This window comes from Copadichromis virginalis, linkage group LG5 (assembly GCF_057382275.1).
Source record: "Copadichromis virginalis isolate Kocher_CV1m ecotype Utaka linkage group LG5, C_Virginalis_male_GT1.1, whole genome shotgun sequence".
Lineage (NCBI taxonomy): Eukaryota > Metazoa > Chordata > Actinopteri > Cichliformes > Cichlidae > Copadichromis > Copadichromis virginalis.
In genome coordinates, this window is record NC_140622.1 from 2,644,304 (window position 1) to 2,661,781 (window position 17,478).

Consider the following 17,478-nt stretch of genomic DNA (forward strand, 5'->3'; position numbering starts at 1 on the left):
AGGGGATCACCTATTAAATGATAAAACATGATTATGACCCTCAATGTCTTGATTCTGAAGGTGCGGGCCCAAATTTAAACACCTATGAGTTGTCTTTGCTGTCCTCCATGTGTGGTCGGTCTCTGGCCATTTGCCTCAATTGTGCATGCTCCAGTTTTCAATTCCTCTGGCATGCTATGCAGTTCTTTTTGGATTGCATGGTCAGACATGCTATATAAGGAGATACTTTTCAGGCTAGGTTTTTTCTTAGAAGGAATGGCCATCCTGTCAGCTATTTGTCACAGGCCCACAGAGAAGTGATTTCACACCACGTCCCATGTCCGACTGACCCCGTCAGTCAGCATGCCGCTAACCATTAATCCCACTTTAATGTCCAACTGAGCGTGAAGGAATTTGGAAAACAAAATTCTCCTTGAGAGGATGATGGCAGCCTTCAACCTCCACCACTGACACACACACACACACACACACACACACACACACACACACACACACACACACACACACACAGAAGGGAAAGACAAGTGACAGAAAAAGTCACACTTAGTGTCTTTTCTCTCCTTTTTTCTTTCCCTCTCCTCCTGTTGGCCCTCATTTCCCCTTTCCTATCTCCCGCTCCTGTCTGTTTCAATTGTAATAACTTAAAAGTAAAAATACATAAATACATAATGAAGATCGAACAAACTATGGCAATCAAGTGGACTAGTTGGGAAAAGCCGTAATGATCCACTTGTGAAAGTAAATCTGTTGGGCATTCTGCTTGGCCTTCAGACAATAATTCTGATTGCTACAGTGTCAGACAGGACAGGTAAAAAAAAGGCACACTTCCACTAAGATGTTGTTTCCACCACACCCCTTCACCTCCCACCACAGAGCCAGACATGAACAAATCTTCTCTATGGTTTTCCTCTTGTCCTCCTGTCAGCCCGCTGCATATTCAGCATCTTCTTGTCCAATATAATATCCACTATCCTTCCTCTGCACTTGTCCAAACCATCTTAGCATTGTCTCGCTAACTTTCCCTCCAAGCTGCTCAATGTAAGCTGTCCCTGTGATATAATCATTTATAATCTGTCTAACCCTCACCACACCACCTTCACTTTTTTCATATCTATTCTTAAGAACACTAATTTGCTGCAAATTCTTTCCAGTTCGATCTCTCTGTATAGCGACTCAGTGCAGGTCATTTTCTTCTTTCTTTGTGTCCCCCCAGAAACACTCTCTACCACTTCATCCAAGTCACTCAGAAATCCTCTTTGTCCTCTCACTGATATCCACCCTGTGGGGCATACGCACTGACAACATTCAACCATCGCCAGTCATAGTCCCGACATTCGAACCTCTCCAGACTCTGGGCCGATTTTTTGTCCCAGTCCAGCCCTGGGTGTATCCATATAAATGGCCCACCCTGTACTCATGACTCATGGACTTCAAAGTCTTTTTCAGCCGCTCCATCAGCCAGAGGGTGGTAGGTGCTGGTCCGAACAGATTTAATGCCTGGTTGGTAATTTGTAGAGAGAGATATGAACGATGTGCCCTGGATTATAAGGCACTGGATTATAAGGCACTGGATTATAAGGCGCATTAAGCGAAACCAAACAGTCAAATATGTCAAACTTTACTCAACTCATACTTCTTGCTTCCTCCACTTCTGTACCAATGGTTCATTAATGTTGAATTCTCTCCAGCTGCTCTATTCCCATGTTGTTGCAGTATGTGAATGACTAACCTCGTATTGTGGATGGATTATCTCAGTTTTTCTCCTGCCTGAAGTTTGGTCTGTTTACAGCATCCTGCCATCCGATTGCATTTGTCCTTAACCATCGGGAACCCTCATGTTAACTTTCATCGAGTGGAAAAAGTTAGCGTTCATCCTTCAGCTTCACTGTGTTTATCAGATTCAGAACACTTTATTTATCCCCAAGGGGCATTTAAGAGACTGACTTTGCCGACCGTACACAAACATCACATTGGGGAAACAGGTCAGGCTGGGTAGCTGGCCGGTCAGCCGCACAAGCATGGAACGACCCGGAACCGAACAACAATGGAAAATGCACAACATGAGGAAAGACGAGGAGAAAAAACGAACTCCCCCCAGACTGAGCTCCAACAGCTATGTTATTTTATGCTAACATAGCTGTGTCGCTAGCGATCACATAGCACATCATTATATGCTAGCTAGCCCAACTTCAGTAACCCTACAAACGTCACTGCTGTTTAGTTTTCTGTTGGAAGTGATAGCAGAGCTGTACGTTTTAATTTTTTCATAAATCTCTCCGTCAGAACATGCTATATCATGCTTAGGTGGAAACTAGCAAGCTAACTCTCTGCTAACTTCTAACTCTGTTATATTTAATAAATTCTGTTTTCGTGGATGCCTGGATGTTAAACTTAATTGTTACACCTGGTAAAGCACTAACACTCATCATTTTATTGAAGATGAAATAATTTAGAGAGTTCTTAACTCTCAGTGATGCCGCAGTGTTTGTCTGACTTTGGGAGCTGAAGTGGAGTTTGGACCCAGATCACTCCACGAGGTTCCTGACTACGGTAGCCGTAATGCTCCAACAATCCATCAATCGGTGCGGCTTCGTAGCTTACCAAAGTCGTACTTAACCATTTATTGACAGATTTTTGAGTGGCGTGTACCACATAAAATCGGTTCGAGGTCAGTAAGCACAACAGGAATGCATACATATTCATACACTTTTGATTTTTGAGAAAATTTAAGGATTTTAGGTGCACCTTATAGTGCGTAAAATACGGTACAATGTCATATTATCTATGTTACAGATAATCGTAGCATGTTATGTAAAAGATGTTTCTATATCTGCGATTACCACAACTAGATGACTGGAACTGAAACTGTGAACAGGGAAAGAGACTGTGTGAACTGGAAAGAAGAGACTGTAGTCCTTTGTGGACACTACAAAGTCTCACATAATTTGATCTTTATGTCAGGTAGTCAGTAACCCATGAGATGGCAGATAATTACATATATTTCCGGTAGCAGCTACTAGATTATGTCAAATGCTCTTAAGAAATCAAAGGAAGTGATCTTCACTGTACAGCTTTTATCTAAATGGGAGTATGTGGCGCAGACTTCACTTGAAGGTAGTGATGGTGTGTGGAAGCCAAAAACTGTGGTGGATATAAATTTGTGGAACCAGCACCCCAATGCAGGATGTGTGGATCCTATGAGTCTAACCCAGCAGGCAGAGCAGAGCTTGGATAGATGGGTGAGGGGTCTGGTTTTAACAGCCTCTGGTGTCTGGAGGTCCACCCTGCGTATCTCAGTTTTTCCCCTTTACTGTTTCACAAAGGGTTAAAAGGGAATGGGCACAATTTAGAATTTATTTGCAGGATATTTTCTTAAAGCAACTTAGTAGGCAAAAGTGGAAAAGTGGAATCAAATAATAATAATCACAAAGTAATAATCTAATCACCTGAATTATACTTGTATAATTAACAGCTAATGCTGACCTTGTTCTGATCTTTGCTAGAAAGCAGGTTGGAGGTAAGAATGAGCACAACCAGATCTGATGATGCACTTTTCCCTTCTGATTCTTTAATCTAACACGTCAGAAATGAGCAGAGAAAAAAACAAAAAATGCAAACAGAATTTGCAGGTTCACATTTGCCTCTGAACCTGCAGTGGGAACTCATTGTTGCTGACATACAATCATTCAAGCCACACCTTATTATCTCCTCTCTAACTGACTTTTTTAAATCCATGACTTAAAACAGGGTTTAAACTTTAAAATTACTTAATGACATTTTCTTCTTTTCTATGTTATACTTAATTTGTCAATAATTCCATCACATATGAATGTTCAGTCAAATATGAATATACTATACTTGTATGTTAATAATGTTTTATTCAGCTCATGCAATTCACTGAAGTCAAGGAAAACTGGGTGTGGCAATTGTGCAGACAAGCGATGCACTGAAAATGGAACAGCTTTACACTCTCTCCTTAGTGGGAAAACTACTGTCTTCAAAACTACAATGTGCAGAGACTACACAGTGTGCATTTTACTTTGCCACACTGAACAGGCAGTGAAAAATCTTATTTCATTGCAAAAGTTGGAATTTTAAAGTAGAAGGAAGATCTAGGGCAACATTAACTAACCAGCACACAGCATTCATTTGATGTTAAAAAACTGAATGTACTAAGTAAAGGAGTGTCATTTGGTGGCTTGCCTTGTGCATATGTATTTTTAAAACCTTTACTTTCAGGAGAAGAATTAAATTAGTCACGCAAATGTGAATTACGCCGTCTGCACTAAACTGCCACAGTACCACAGACTGTCCAAAATCTAATGCTGAGAAAAAATATGTCTTATGCCTTGTGGTGGTAGTGATAGTTGCTACTAAGAGTTATCAGAAGTTATCAGAACGATCACATAATTGGCACTTTGCATTGATGGCTCAAAGCCTCAGTGCCTCTTCATTCAGTTCTCACGCTGAGTGTTTAGAAGTGAGCCCCACCTTTTGTTCCTCAATAACACCGGGATTTTCACTTTGACAGGAATTAATTGAAATGAGCTTCTTTTTCTCAAGCCACTTTTTTTTCTCAGCAGTGCGCACACAGCGAGCAACCTCTAACAAATATTTATCTCTATTGCACCATTTTTGCCTGAGCTTACACTGGATTGTTTATTTAGTTTGTAGGCCTGCACCATTCTCTCTCTTCTGGATTATTGAGCCACTAATTCACAGTTCAGAGTTCAGGTGTACATTTAACACATTTTTGTGAAAAACTCTAAATATGTCAGCGGTTGCAATGCAGTTATAATTAACATTTATATGATCTGTGCAACTTTGCTTATCATGTCGATGGTTTTCATGACTGGTGGGCTGTTACGTCGCAATGAATTATGGGACGCCATTTTCTCCTATCCTTTCATAAAGGATGGTTCAGTGTATCCTATGCTAAAGGAAGCAATGATGCTCCTTTCCTTAATCTTTGGAGAATTTTCACAGCTCATATTACTGCCCCCACACAGATATGTCTGGCTGATGTCTCTCAGTTAGAAACCCTCCTAAACAAAGTGAACTATTGGAATGCACCCCAAGTCTTTAAGTAAACATTGAGATGTTAAAGCTGGGCCCTGTGAGATTTCAGTCCTGGCCTTTGTAGTTATGTTGTGGTTGAAAAAAGGAGTCAGCAGTGCAAAACCAGATATAGAGGTCAATATCATATGTATTATTTCACGAAACAGAATTTGTGAATATAACCTGCCCTCAAATAATGACATTTTGAAATCTTCCGAAATCCTCATGAACAAAAAGGGTTTGTATTTCAGCAGCTTCCTCTGATTGATGCTCAGGGTAGCTGACAGTGAGCATTGCCCAGTTGTGGAATGTTTGATAGGGATTCACATAATTTAGCAGTGCTTCCTGTCAGCTGGTTTCAGAGAGGTCTGAAATGCCCTTTTGCTCTGATATACACTACCAGTCATAAGTTTGCATACACCTTTTTTTTTAATGGTTTTTCTTCATTTTTACAACTTTCTACATTGTAGATACAAACTGAAGACATCAAATGTATGAAGCCAGATATGTGGAATTATGTGGCAAACAATAAATAGATAAATAACTAATTTTAGAATCCTAAAAAGTAGCCACCCTATGTTTTGTTGACACTGCTGCAAACCCTCGGCCTTCCCTCAATGAGCTTCATGGTGTAGTCACGTGAAATGGTTTAACTTCACCGGTGTGCATGTCAGGGTTTATTTCTAGAATTTCTCTTCTTCATGGGGTTGGGACCATCATTTGTGTTGTGCGGAAGTCAGGTTGGTACACAGCTGACAGCCCTACTTGACAAATGTTAGAATTCATATTATGGCAAGAACCAATCAGCTAAGTAAAGAGAAACAACAGTCCATCATTACTTTAAGAACTGAAGGTCAGTCAGTCCGGAAAATTGCTAAAACTTGTCCCCAAAGTGCAAAAACCATCAAGCACTACGTCAAAACTGTCTCACATGAGGACCGCCCCAGGAAAGGAAGACCAAGAGTCACCTCTGCTGCTGAGGATAACTTCATCTGAGACACCAGCTGAGACACATTAACAGCACCTCAGATCAGAACCCAGATAAATGCCACGTAGAGTTCAAGTAGCAGACACATCTCTACATCAACTGTTCAGAGGAGACTGTGAATCAGGCCTTTATGGTCAAACAGCTGCTAAGAAACCACAACTAAGAAAAGCAACAAGCAGAACCAACCTGGTTATTACAGCATCCTGCAGCGACATACCATCCCATCCGGTTTGGGTTTAGTTGGACCATCATTTAATTATTAATAGGACAATGACCACCAAACACACCTCCAGGCTGTGCCAGATGGCCTGGCCTCCAAAGTCACCTGACCTAAACTCAGTCAAGATGGTTTGGGATGAGATGGACCACAGAGTGAAGGCAAAAGGGTCAACAAGTGTTCAGCATCTCTGGGAACTCCTTCAAGACTGTTGAAAAACCAGGAGCTCATGAGCTCATTGAGAGAATGCCAAGAGCAGTAATTAAAGCAAAGGGTGGATTTTTGAAGAATCTAAAATATAAAACACGTTTTGAGTTATTGACACTTTTTTGTTTACTACATAATTCCATATGTGTTCATTCATGGTTTTGACACCTTTAGTAAGAACCTACAATATACATCGTCATGAAAATAGAGAAAAAACATTAAATTAGGGGATGTGTTGAAACTTTTGACTATATCTCAGTTTTGCATTCACATTTTTTTTCAAGTGATGAGATGCTGTTGTATTTCTTATTTTCCCCAGGTATGTATGGGCCAGATGAGGGCTGGGCATCTGCCTACCCACAATGTGGAGAGAGAAACCAGTCACCAATCAATATTGTGGATAAGGATACCAAAATATCCAGAGAATATCAGGAGCTGACACTGGAGGGTTTTAACATAGAATCTTCAAATAAGACATCTATGAAGAACACTGGCAAAACAGGTAAACATAACACATGTTCTGTTTGTCCTTTTGTTGAAGTTTCTTTTTTTGTTCTTGATTTATGCTTCCCTTTACAACAACAATCTTTGTCTTTAGGAGGGGAGATCATTTCTATACCTTGGCGTATCTTGTCTGACATTGTACGGGCATGAATTCTCACATTAACATTGACTTTAGCTGGGCAAGCTGAGAGGCCTGCAGCTTTTTCAGGTGGTTTGTTCGGCACTGTAGCAATCAGAATTATTTTCTGAAGGCCAAGAAAAATGCCCAGTGGATTTATTTTTTCAAGTGGATTATTACGGCTTTGCCATGTCCACTTAAATGATCTTTATGATTATTACTTAATTCATTTATTTTTAACTTTTAAGATATTACAAATGGAACAGACATGACTGGGGAATAGGAAAGGTAAAGATGTAGAATAGAAAAGTTCAAGAAAAGGAGAGGGGAAGAAAAATAGAGGGGAAGAGGGACAGAGAGAAAAGACAAAAAAAATCTGCTGGATCACCTGCTGGAAGAAAAAAAAAGCAAAAAGAGAACAACCACAAGAGAAACCACAGCAAGAACCTAGATAAGTGTAAGTGACCAATAGATATTGAATGTTAATGAGCAGCGCGCAAGACCGACAATGCATGACGTGCTTTGACGCAGCAGCCAAGGAAGATACAGTATGTGTCTGTGCACACCTGTGTGCATGAGCGCGCTTGTATTCAAAAGGTCTGTGAAGGTTCTCAGTCATCCAGGTCATCGTAGTCAAAGGAGCTTGCAAAGAAAAGCGTCTGGACTTCTTTAAGTTGCTTGACTCTCTGACTCTCTTTAAGTTGCTTGACTCACCAACTCTCTGCCATCTATAATCCAGTTTTGAGTTCCCTTCCCAGACGCCTTAACGCCCACTCACATCCTGGGCCATCTGACCTCAGGAATTCGCATGATAAGGTGGGGCCAGGTTTCACAATGAACACACCCGAAACTCTGGCTGATTGGGACCCAAACCCAGTTTCACACCTTGGCTCAGGCGATTAGAGGATCATCAGGGGGTCCTTTTGTCCCTCTGTGGGGGTTACTCCCACTAGGTTTATATCTGGGACTCTCCACCATTTGACCTTAGAACTGAAGAAGCTTCTCGGATGAGAGGTGAAACGTCTTCAAGCAACTTAAAGAAGTCCAGACGCTTTTCTTTGCAAGCTCCTTTGTATTCAAAAGGTTTCTCCACTATCTGATAGTGGGTGTGGGGAGCCATAGCCCTGCCCCCCAGGACATCAAGCAGGCATGGAGGAGATCCAGGCCCCAAATATCTTGAGGCCCCCCAATGCACGAGAGCCCAAGGAGGACAATCATGCAACCCACCTAGAAAGAGCTTAGGATAGTCCCAGACAGGGGGTCATGCAGCAGCCACATTGCAGAAGCTACAGGGGGCTGTGACGATGTGCCTGCAGGATCTGCCGGCAGCCAGCTGTGTCAGAGTGGACCTAGACCTGGGCCTGAAGGGCAGTTCAGAGTTCAGGTGTACATTTAACACATTTTTGTGAAAAACTCTAAATATGTCAGCAGGTTGATAAATGCAGTTATAATTAACATTTATATGATCTGTGCAACTTTGCTTATCATGTCGATGGTTTTCATGACTAGTGGGCTGTTATGAGGGCCCAGGCCCCACCAAGCAGCCACCGGGAGTGAGCTAGTATGTATCTGAGCCCCCAGCCCTGGATACCGAGAACCACCAATGCACTGACAGCTGAGGGCATCAGCCACTGGCAGGGAGTGTGGTGGTGGGAGATAGATCCCTACACCAGGGGGGCCTCAGATGTTCCCAGAGAGGTGGAGTCTAAGACCCGACCTGACACATACACACAGACAAACAGGCACACACAGACACAAACATGCATTCCCACCCTCATGCACACATATACAAATACTCAGCACTTGCCCACCGTGGAGACACACAGAACAGCAGCAGGGAGGCCCAGCATCCCAGACCCCGACCAGACGGCCAACTCCTCCTCCCGAACAGAAAACGGGGGGGAAGAACCCATACCTCTCTCCGCCCACTCATATGTGTTGCTGTGTGCTGTTCTAAAGTGCATTTAAAACACGGGAGGGGCATGGTGTTTTCTGCAAGAAAGCAGCAGGTGTCAGCATGGCCCCTCCCGAGAACCCGCTGTTAAGTCTATTTGTTGAATGTTTGTCATTATGCTTCTTAAATTTGTAAGGTCTGAGTCCAGTCTATAGGATCAAGACATTCCTCTCTGTGCTGGGGGAGGTTTTATGCAGAAACATCCTATCTGAAAGATCTGTTTCTTGTGATGTTGCTTCCTGCTTTTGTGATCCTTTTGGTGAGCAGGAAGTCATGCACACAGAGACACATGCACACAGAGAGACACACATTCTCACACACTCACTCAAACACACACACACATTCTTACCTGCATACACACACACACACACACACACACACACACACACACACACACACACATATACATACAGTGCCTTGTCTTTGTAACCGGGGGGGTTTACGAGGGGAGGTACTAGTGTATTGTGTGAACTGTTTTCCCAATAAAAGGCAGCAACCATCAGGAGCTGGCCCCATTTGGGTTTAGCCTCATCCTGCCTGTCACACAGCACTAACCCTGACACCACTTGTGAATGTGAAAATAAATGGTAAGTGGTCTGTATTTGTATAGCGCTTTACTTGGTCCTAAGGACCCCAAAGCGCTTTAAACTATACACAATCATCCACCCATTCACACACTGGTGATGGCAAGCTACAGTGTAGCCACAGCCGCCCTGGGGCGCACTGACAGAGGCGAGCATAGTGTTTCAATTCTCTCTATATCTCAGAAAATTGCAATAGAATGACAAAGGACCCTGTAAGGGACACTGTAAGCAACTGAAAAACAATTCTGCCTGGCAAATTAGCCCCACATGTGAGAATATGCTTTATAAGCTGATGGAAACTGACGGAAATGATCTTTAGTGAGGATGTATTCCTCAGAGAAAATCTGAAGGAGAAACAGACCTATATTTAGCATGTCTTAGAATATGTTTCTTTAATTTATGCATGTAAAGCTGTTTCATGCTGTGCACGTGCCCACATTCTGATGGTGTTTCAAGGAACCTTTGAAATTGTCTTCATGTCATCGATAGATGTCACATTTTTGTTTCTGTATCTGTTTTTAAAGAGAAATTATTTCCATGTCTGCTGAAAAATCTGATAAGTAATAAATCAAAGCTCACTTTTTTCATCTACCCTTGGTATGGCCCGGATCTGGCTTACACGTGGCCCACACATGGGCCAACACAAGGCCATTTGCAGACACACTGGTGGTCCTGTGCTGGCCCAGAACAGTTTCAACTCTGGGCCCAGATGTCAGCCTAATGTGTACCTTAATCAAGCCATGTAATAACAACATGTGCCGGAACATAGGAGTGCAAAAGTAACATGACGAAACTCTGTTCAGACAGTGAATGGACTGATTCTTATATTGCACTTTTCTAGTCTCCTGGATTACTCAAAGTGCTCTATACAACATGCCACATTCACACACTTTCTCTAAACTTAGTGCTTTCTTACTACATTTATACACATTCACATTCTTGACATGCAGACCGGAGGAGCCAGGGATCAAACCACTAATCTTCCAACCAGTAGGTGTTCTGCTCTACCTCCTGAGCTACAGCCACCCAGTGGGAAGCATGAGTAAACCCTTACAAGGTTTTGGATAAAGTGTACACTCCCAAACCTGTGAAACCTGGTTTGAATTTGAATTTGAAACGTTGGCTACCATAGCAGTATAGTATTGCAACATGGCATTTGGGTCTTCTAACTAAAATAGGAAAATAGGAAAATAAATAGTGCCATCAGTGCCAGGCCTGGCCCATATCTGGATGACATACCACTTACCATGCCAGAAGTCAGCCAGCAGTGCCTGCTTGACACCAGATGCGGGCCAGACCTGCCTGCTATGTGGGTAATCACTGTTTTTTTTTCTCTCCTCTTCTGTATTTCTTCCAGTCGCCATCATGTTGAAAGATCATTACTTTGTTCGGGGAGCAGGTCTACCAGGGAGGTTTAAGGCAGAAAAAGTAGAGTTTCATTGGGGTACAAGCAATGGATCGGAGGGCTCTGAACACAGTATCAATGGCCAACGTTATCCTGTGGAGGTAAGCTCAATTTTCTAAGGAAAAAAAATACAATATAATTTAAAATGTTTGAATATAATTTTTGACTACATTTATATTTCACCTTTAAAAGGTGTTTACCTTACCTTGTTTGGTAGACTTCTTTTCAGCACAACCTTACATGTCTTTACTTTTTTTTTTCAATTTCGACATATTGTATTGACAACATTTACTTTCTATTGCATGAAAAACATAAAATCCAAGTAGGCAAAAATTATTATTTTTTTACTGTGAAAACAAACACATTTAAGGAATCATTTTTATAACTTGAGATGCAAATATAAATTATAAAAAAATATATATGAATTGTGCAAACTTAAAAAATACATGCAATGGCTGGGGTGTCTTTTGTGCAACTATTTAAAACTTTTTCCTTTAGAACTATCAGGTGTCATAATAAGGTGCTACACAAATTATTTGTACCATTCCACCACGAGACTGAGGGACAGGCCTTAGACCCAAAGACTTGACAACAGGAGCTGTATCACTTTGTCTGTTTTCCACGCAGAGACAGCATTTACATTTCAGTGTCCCTGTCGTGGCTATTTGGCCAGCATCTGTGTCATTCAACAGCCACCTTATTGTTTTGACACATAATACAAAAAACAAACAAAAAATACTACACTACAAACCAACTACACACTCCAAACAAGCTAATGTCACAAATCTCACATCTCAAATCTCGCTCTCTTGTCGCTGTCACTATCCCCGCTTCCTAAGCAAGCAAATGTCAAATGTTATCATTAGTGCTGTCAAAATTATCGCGTTAATTGTTAAGATCAACGCGAAATGTTTAAGGCATTAAAAAAATTTAACGCTGATTTTGTTTTTTTATTAATTTCCTGTAATCTAAGACCTTTAAATTCATGAGCACCTCTGGAGGAGGGGGCAACAGTGTGCTATGCTGGCGTTTGGCCTGACAGAAATGATTAGAAGAAGAAGAAGAAGAAGAAGAAGTGACACCATGCTACTATCTAGCTAACACTAGCTAACACATGCAAGCATGGACGAGGGCGGACTTTTGGGTGGAAAGTTTCTCTTTAAGAAGTTGCCTGATGGCTTGTTGGACAAAACGAGAGTAAGATGCACAATTTGCAACGCTGAATTCAAGTACCACAGAAGCAGTTCATCACTGGCGTATCACCTGAGAGCAAAACACCCAACTGAATCCACCTCTACGGGACCTCGCCAGTCTACGCTTCAGGAGTATGGTGCTTGTGGACGAATAACAAAAAATGTGAGAGAAAAGGTAACCAATTCCTTGGTTGTTTGGATAGCTAAAAACTGCCGACCAGTTAGCATAGTAGAAGATGATGGACTGAGAGAAGTCATTCGTGCTGCATCAGGAGATGAGTGTTACAATCTGCCCTCGAGAGGAACCATTGTGTCGAGACTGCACACTTTGTATGGGGACCAGAGGGCTCAGCAGTCCAGCAAGCTTGTGCAAGTAAGGAATGTCACTCTCACCGGAGACCACTGGACTTCGGTGAACAACGATAATTACTTAAAATATAAAGAATAAAAAAATGTAATTGGAGCCAGGCTATTAATAAAGTAATTGAGATTAATCGCAATTAATAACAGAAAATTGTGAGATTAGTTAGTTAATTTTTTTTAATCTATTGACAGCACTAGTTATCATATAATGTTTGTTTTTGGTTGGCATTTTGCTATTGACCCACAGGTTTCTGTAAGAACATACGTAGGCTGCCATGACAGACCAGTACTTCCGCAGTCCGGTTACTCAAAGTGAGAGCCAGCGTTCACTCGTTGCTAACAAAAAAATCGTTTACTTTGTGCTGTAATTAGCGGCTTTACCTGTTCGAGGATGAGCTCAATTGCTAACTTTACTGTTGCAGTGATGGCGAGGTTTCATTGGTGCTTTGCTAACACTAGACTTTATTGAACTATCAATAAAGTCTTGGTGTGCAAGGTGATATGGTGCACACTGGGAGTTCACATTGCACTGTTGCTCTGCCCTGTGACGTCTGTCTTAGTTTATCTTTGATTTGATTTTGATTGAATCTTTATTTTGAACATGTTGAAAAAGTATAAAAAAAAAAAATAGAATTAAAAGAGACAAATGAACAAAGCAAACAAAAGGAAAACGAGCAACCACAACTCCAAATAACGTCCATGTTCAAAAAGGAGCAGGAAGAAGCATAAGCTTATTTAATCCCACCCCTTTTCCACTATCTAGTATCAATAGACTACAGAAATACCTCCTTGCAATTACATTATATGTTATGTGTAATTTTTTTTTTTTTTTTTTTTAAATATATACACATTTATGTTTCTATCTATCCATACATACGTATATACACACATACGCACATATACACATTTTCAATAACCCCATTAACACCTCAAGGATACACAGCCTACAATTATATATATATATCCATACCAACAAACCCGTGCATGCGCACACACATGAAAATATTAGACAAGAACACCCTATCAAATCTCTACCTTTTCCCTGTACCCTGTAAAAACCATATCCTTAAACCACTTTTTAAACTGCGCCATGCTTGGACATTGCTTCATATCTTTACTTAGTCTGTTCCACAGCTTCACTCCACACACAGAGATGCAAAAACTTTTTAATGTTGTACGGATACGAGGATGTTTTAAATTTAATTCCCCCCTCAAATTGTATCGCCGTTCCCTTTTAGAAAACATTTTTAGAATATTGTCAGGAAGCAGGTTATTTATTGCTTTATATATAATTTGTGCTGTGAGAAAATGAACCAGATCTGTGAATTTTAGAATTTTTGATTTTAAGAATAGTGGATTTGTATGATCTCTGTAACCAGTTTTATGGATTATCCTTATGGCCCTTTTTTGTAATATAAAGATTGATGATAGCGAACATTTGTAAGTATTGCCCCAAACCTCTGCACAGTAATTCAAATACGGTGCAATCAGGGAACAATAGAGAATGTGGAGTGATCTGTGGTCCAGAATGTGTTTTACTTTACTCAAGATTGAGACACTTCTTGAAATTTTGTTATGTATATGATTTATATGAGACTTCCAGTTTAATTTATCATCTATAATCACACCAAGAAACTTATGTTCAAGTATTCTTTCAATTTCCACACCATCTACATGAATCTGCACTTGTGCATTTCTAAGGGAATTCCCAAATAAGATAATTTTAGTTTTACTTAGATTTAGCGATAGTTTGTTCCTGTTAAACCATTTTTTAATTTTGCACATCTTAGTTTATCTGTCTTAGACGTTTGGATTCAAGCCTCTTTTCTGTCCCTGCATTCCACCTGCGCTGCTCGTCTGTACATGCAAGCCTCGTCTTTCCACTCATCACAGCGTTCTGCACCTGCAACAAACATTAATAGTATTTTCTCACTGTCAATACTCAAGATTTAACATCATGAGGAAATTTACACTAACAAAAGTACTACTGTGTCTGTTTATATCAGTGGTGGACAAAGGGCTGGTGTCCTGCATGTTTTAGATATGACCCTGGGTCAACACACCTGAAACATATCTAAACCACTGAAATAAAAGTACTGGCAAGGTCACCCATATTTTCCATTTCATATCAATAGTGAGTTGCTTTTTGATAATTTTTGATAATTTTTTTCAAATTATTATATTCTGCATATACTACGCAGTGTCACATTTTCTTATAATATTTTATTAAAATATTATAAGAATATTAATTTTATCTTTGTGTGATTGTACAGCATACAGCCCACACAAAGTTTAAACAATGAGTGGCTTCCACATGTAAACAGTCAACAGCTCCACGCAGCACTTACCCACATAGCAAAGTTGGTATGGCCCGGACCTAGCCCACACAGTGTGCTTACACATGGTCCACATACCCAAAAGAATGACCGCCCTTTGGTGCCCCAGATCTGGTTTGCCAGATGTGGTCCACACATGGGTCAGCACAAGGCCAGTTGCAGACACACTGCTGGTCCTGCGCTGGCCCAGAACAGTTTCAGCTCTGGACCCAGATGTCAGCCTAATGTGTACAATAATCAAGCCATGTACTAACAACATGTGCCAGAACATGCAAAATAGTGCGAAAGTAACATGACGAAACTCTGTTCAGATAGTGAGTGACTCTTATATAGCACTTTTCTGGTCTCCCAGAGTACTCAAAGTGCTGTATACAACATTCCACATTCAGTCAATCACACATCTTCTTTAAACTGAGTGCTTCCTAACTACATTCTTACACATTCAGACTCTTGACATGCAGACTGGAGGAGCCAGGGATCGAACCACTAACCTTCCAATCAGGAGGTGACATGCTTTACCTCCTGAGCTACAGGTTTTGGATAAAGTGTACACTCACAAACCTGTCAAACATGCATTTGAAACGTTAGCTACCATAACAGTATAGTATTGCAACATGGCATATGGGTCTTCTCAAATAGGAAAATAGGAACATAAATAATGCCATCATTGCCAGACATGGCGCACATCTGGTTGACATACACTCTGCCATTACACCAGTCAGTCAGAAGTGCCAGCTTGATGCCAGATCAGGGCTAGACCTGTTTTCTATGGGCCTGGGCCACATAAACCAAATCACAATCGAGCCCGATATGGCATGCCATCACATAGACAGTGCCATCTATGCCACGCCTGGCCCATATCTGGATGACATACATCTTATCATGCCAGAAGTCAGCCAGCAGTGCCAGCTTGATACCAGATCTGGGCCGGACTTCCTTGCTATGTGGGTAACTAGATAGCAGCATCGTGACTCCTCAATCACAGCCTTCCAGAGTTTCTGTTTCAGTCATTTAAACATTTTGATATCCACATAGGTGATATACCTTCCACAGAGTAACAGCTGCATGACTACATGATTTCCCGCGATTTCCAGTGATACAGGAACAGCCGGGTGTCTCGACTACTCCACTTTCCGCCACAGGGGGGTGCAGAGCCATTGCAGGGGGGAGGGGGGTGCGGTATGAATGTGAAAAACAATAACAACAAAAAAATGCTTGGACATTGGGGCGCCCACACAACCGCAAAGCAGGAGATGAAGCATTGCCAAATATGTTCCCAAACCAACTTCCTTCCAATCCAAATACTAGAAAATATGATAAAGCATGTCTTCCCTTTGGCTTCACCTGCACAAGTACAAGGTAGGTCTCCCTGACAGAATTTGTTTCCCCTGTGTGAGGAACACACGCTGCGCTGTCCAAATCACGGACAAACAGTAGCCAACCTTCTTGATTTTGACTTTGATTTTGCCTGAGCCAGAAATATTATAATTCTGATCATGTATCAGTACATTTCCATATTTTTATATCTATAAAAAGACAACTGACACTCGCGAGACTTTATCAAAAGTGTAAGCATCACAGCAGATGCCTTTGTGTCAAAGTAACTGAGGATAAAACACAGAAAAACATGAAGGTGATTTTCCTTGCCTGGGATTTTATAGCAGATAACTTTAAAATTATTCTGCAATTTTAAAAAGTACAAATTTCTTCAGTATTGAACAGCAGAAATTAGGCTTTCTTGTCCAAGATCAGTAAAAAATCAGTAAAAAAGTCAAAAAAAAAAAAAAAGGACAGCGGCTGAGAGCGCTGTAAACAATGGTAGACTGGTGGGTAATAACCGAATGAATAATGCAGAAAACAGAGATTTGAGATGGGAAACTGTTCTTGAAGTACACAGAGAGAGCTGTGCATGAAGTGTGATTTTATCACACTGATGGTGATAAAAGCAAAACAGCAAAAGTCAGAGGGAATTAAGGACGACATTTATCAAATGGGAAGTGTAGTTTTGATCTTCTTTTGCTGCTGGTTCAGTGAATTTTGGTTGGAGAGAGACGAAACCTGCAGCTCAGAATCTACAGGGAGTGCAGAATTATTAGGCAAATTAGTATTTTGTCCACATCATCCTCTTCATGCATGTTGTCTTACTCCAAGCTGTATAGGCTCGAAAGCCTACTACCAATTAAGCATATTAGGTGATGTGCATCTCTGTAATGAGAAGGGGTGTGGTCTAATGACATCAACACCCTATATCAGGTGTGCATAATTATTAGGCAACGTCCTTTCCTTTGGCAAAATGGGTCAAAAGAAGGACTTGACAGGCTCAGAAAAGTCAAAAATAGTGAGATATCTTGCAGAGGGATGCAGCAGTCTCAAAATTGCAAAGCTTCTGAAGCGTGATCATCGAACAATCAAGCGTTTCATTCAAAATAGTCAACAGCGTCGCAAGAAGCGTGTGGAAAAACCAAGGTGCAACATAACTGCCCATGAACTGAGAAAAGTCAAGCGTGCAGCTGCCAAGATGCCACTTGCCACCAGTTTGGCCATATTTCAG

At 41.1% G+C, this 17,478-nt stretch overlaps 1 protein-coding gene across 3 annotated transcripts in view; it reads left to right on the top strand.

The window, feature by feature from the left end:
• Positions 1 to 17,478, top strand: part of LOC146708743 (receptor-type tyrosine-protein phosphatase gamma-like) — a 372,141-nt gene that overhangs the window by 215,757 nt on the left and 138,906 nt on the right. For all 3 annotated transcript variants that reach the window (XM_085455573.1, XM_085455574.1, XM_085455575.1), the window contains exons 3-4: positions 6,790 to 6,972; positions 10,988 to 11,136. In XM_085455573.1, coding sequence (XP_085311699.1) covers positions 6,790 to 6,972; positions 10,988 to 11,136 — 332 coding nt within the window. The remainder of the gene's footprint in view (positions 1 to 6,789; positions 6,973 to 10,987; positions 11,137 to 17,478) is intronic.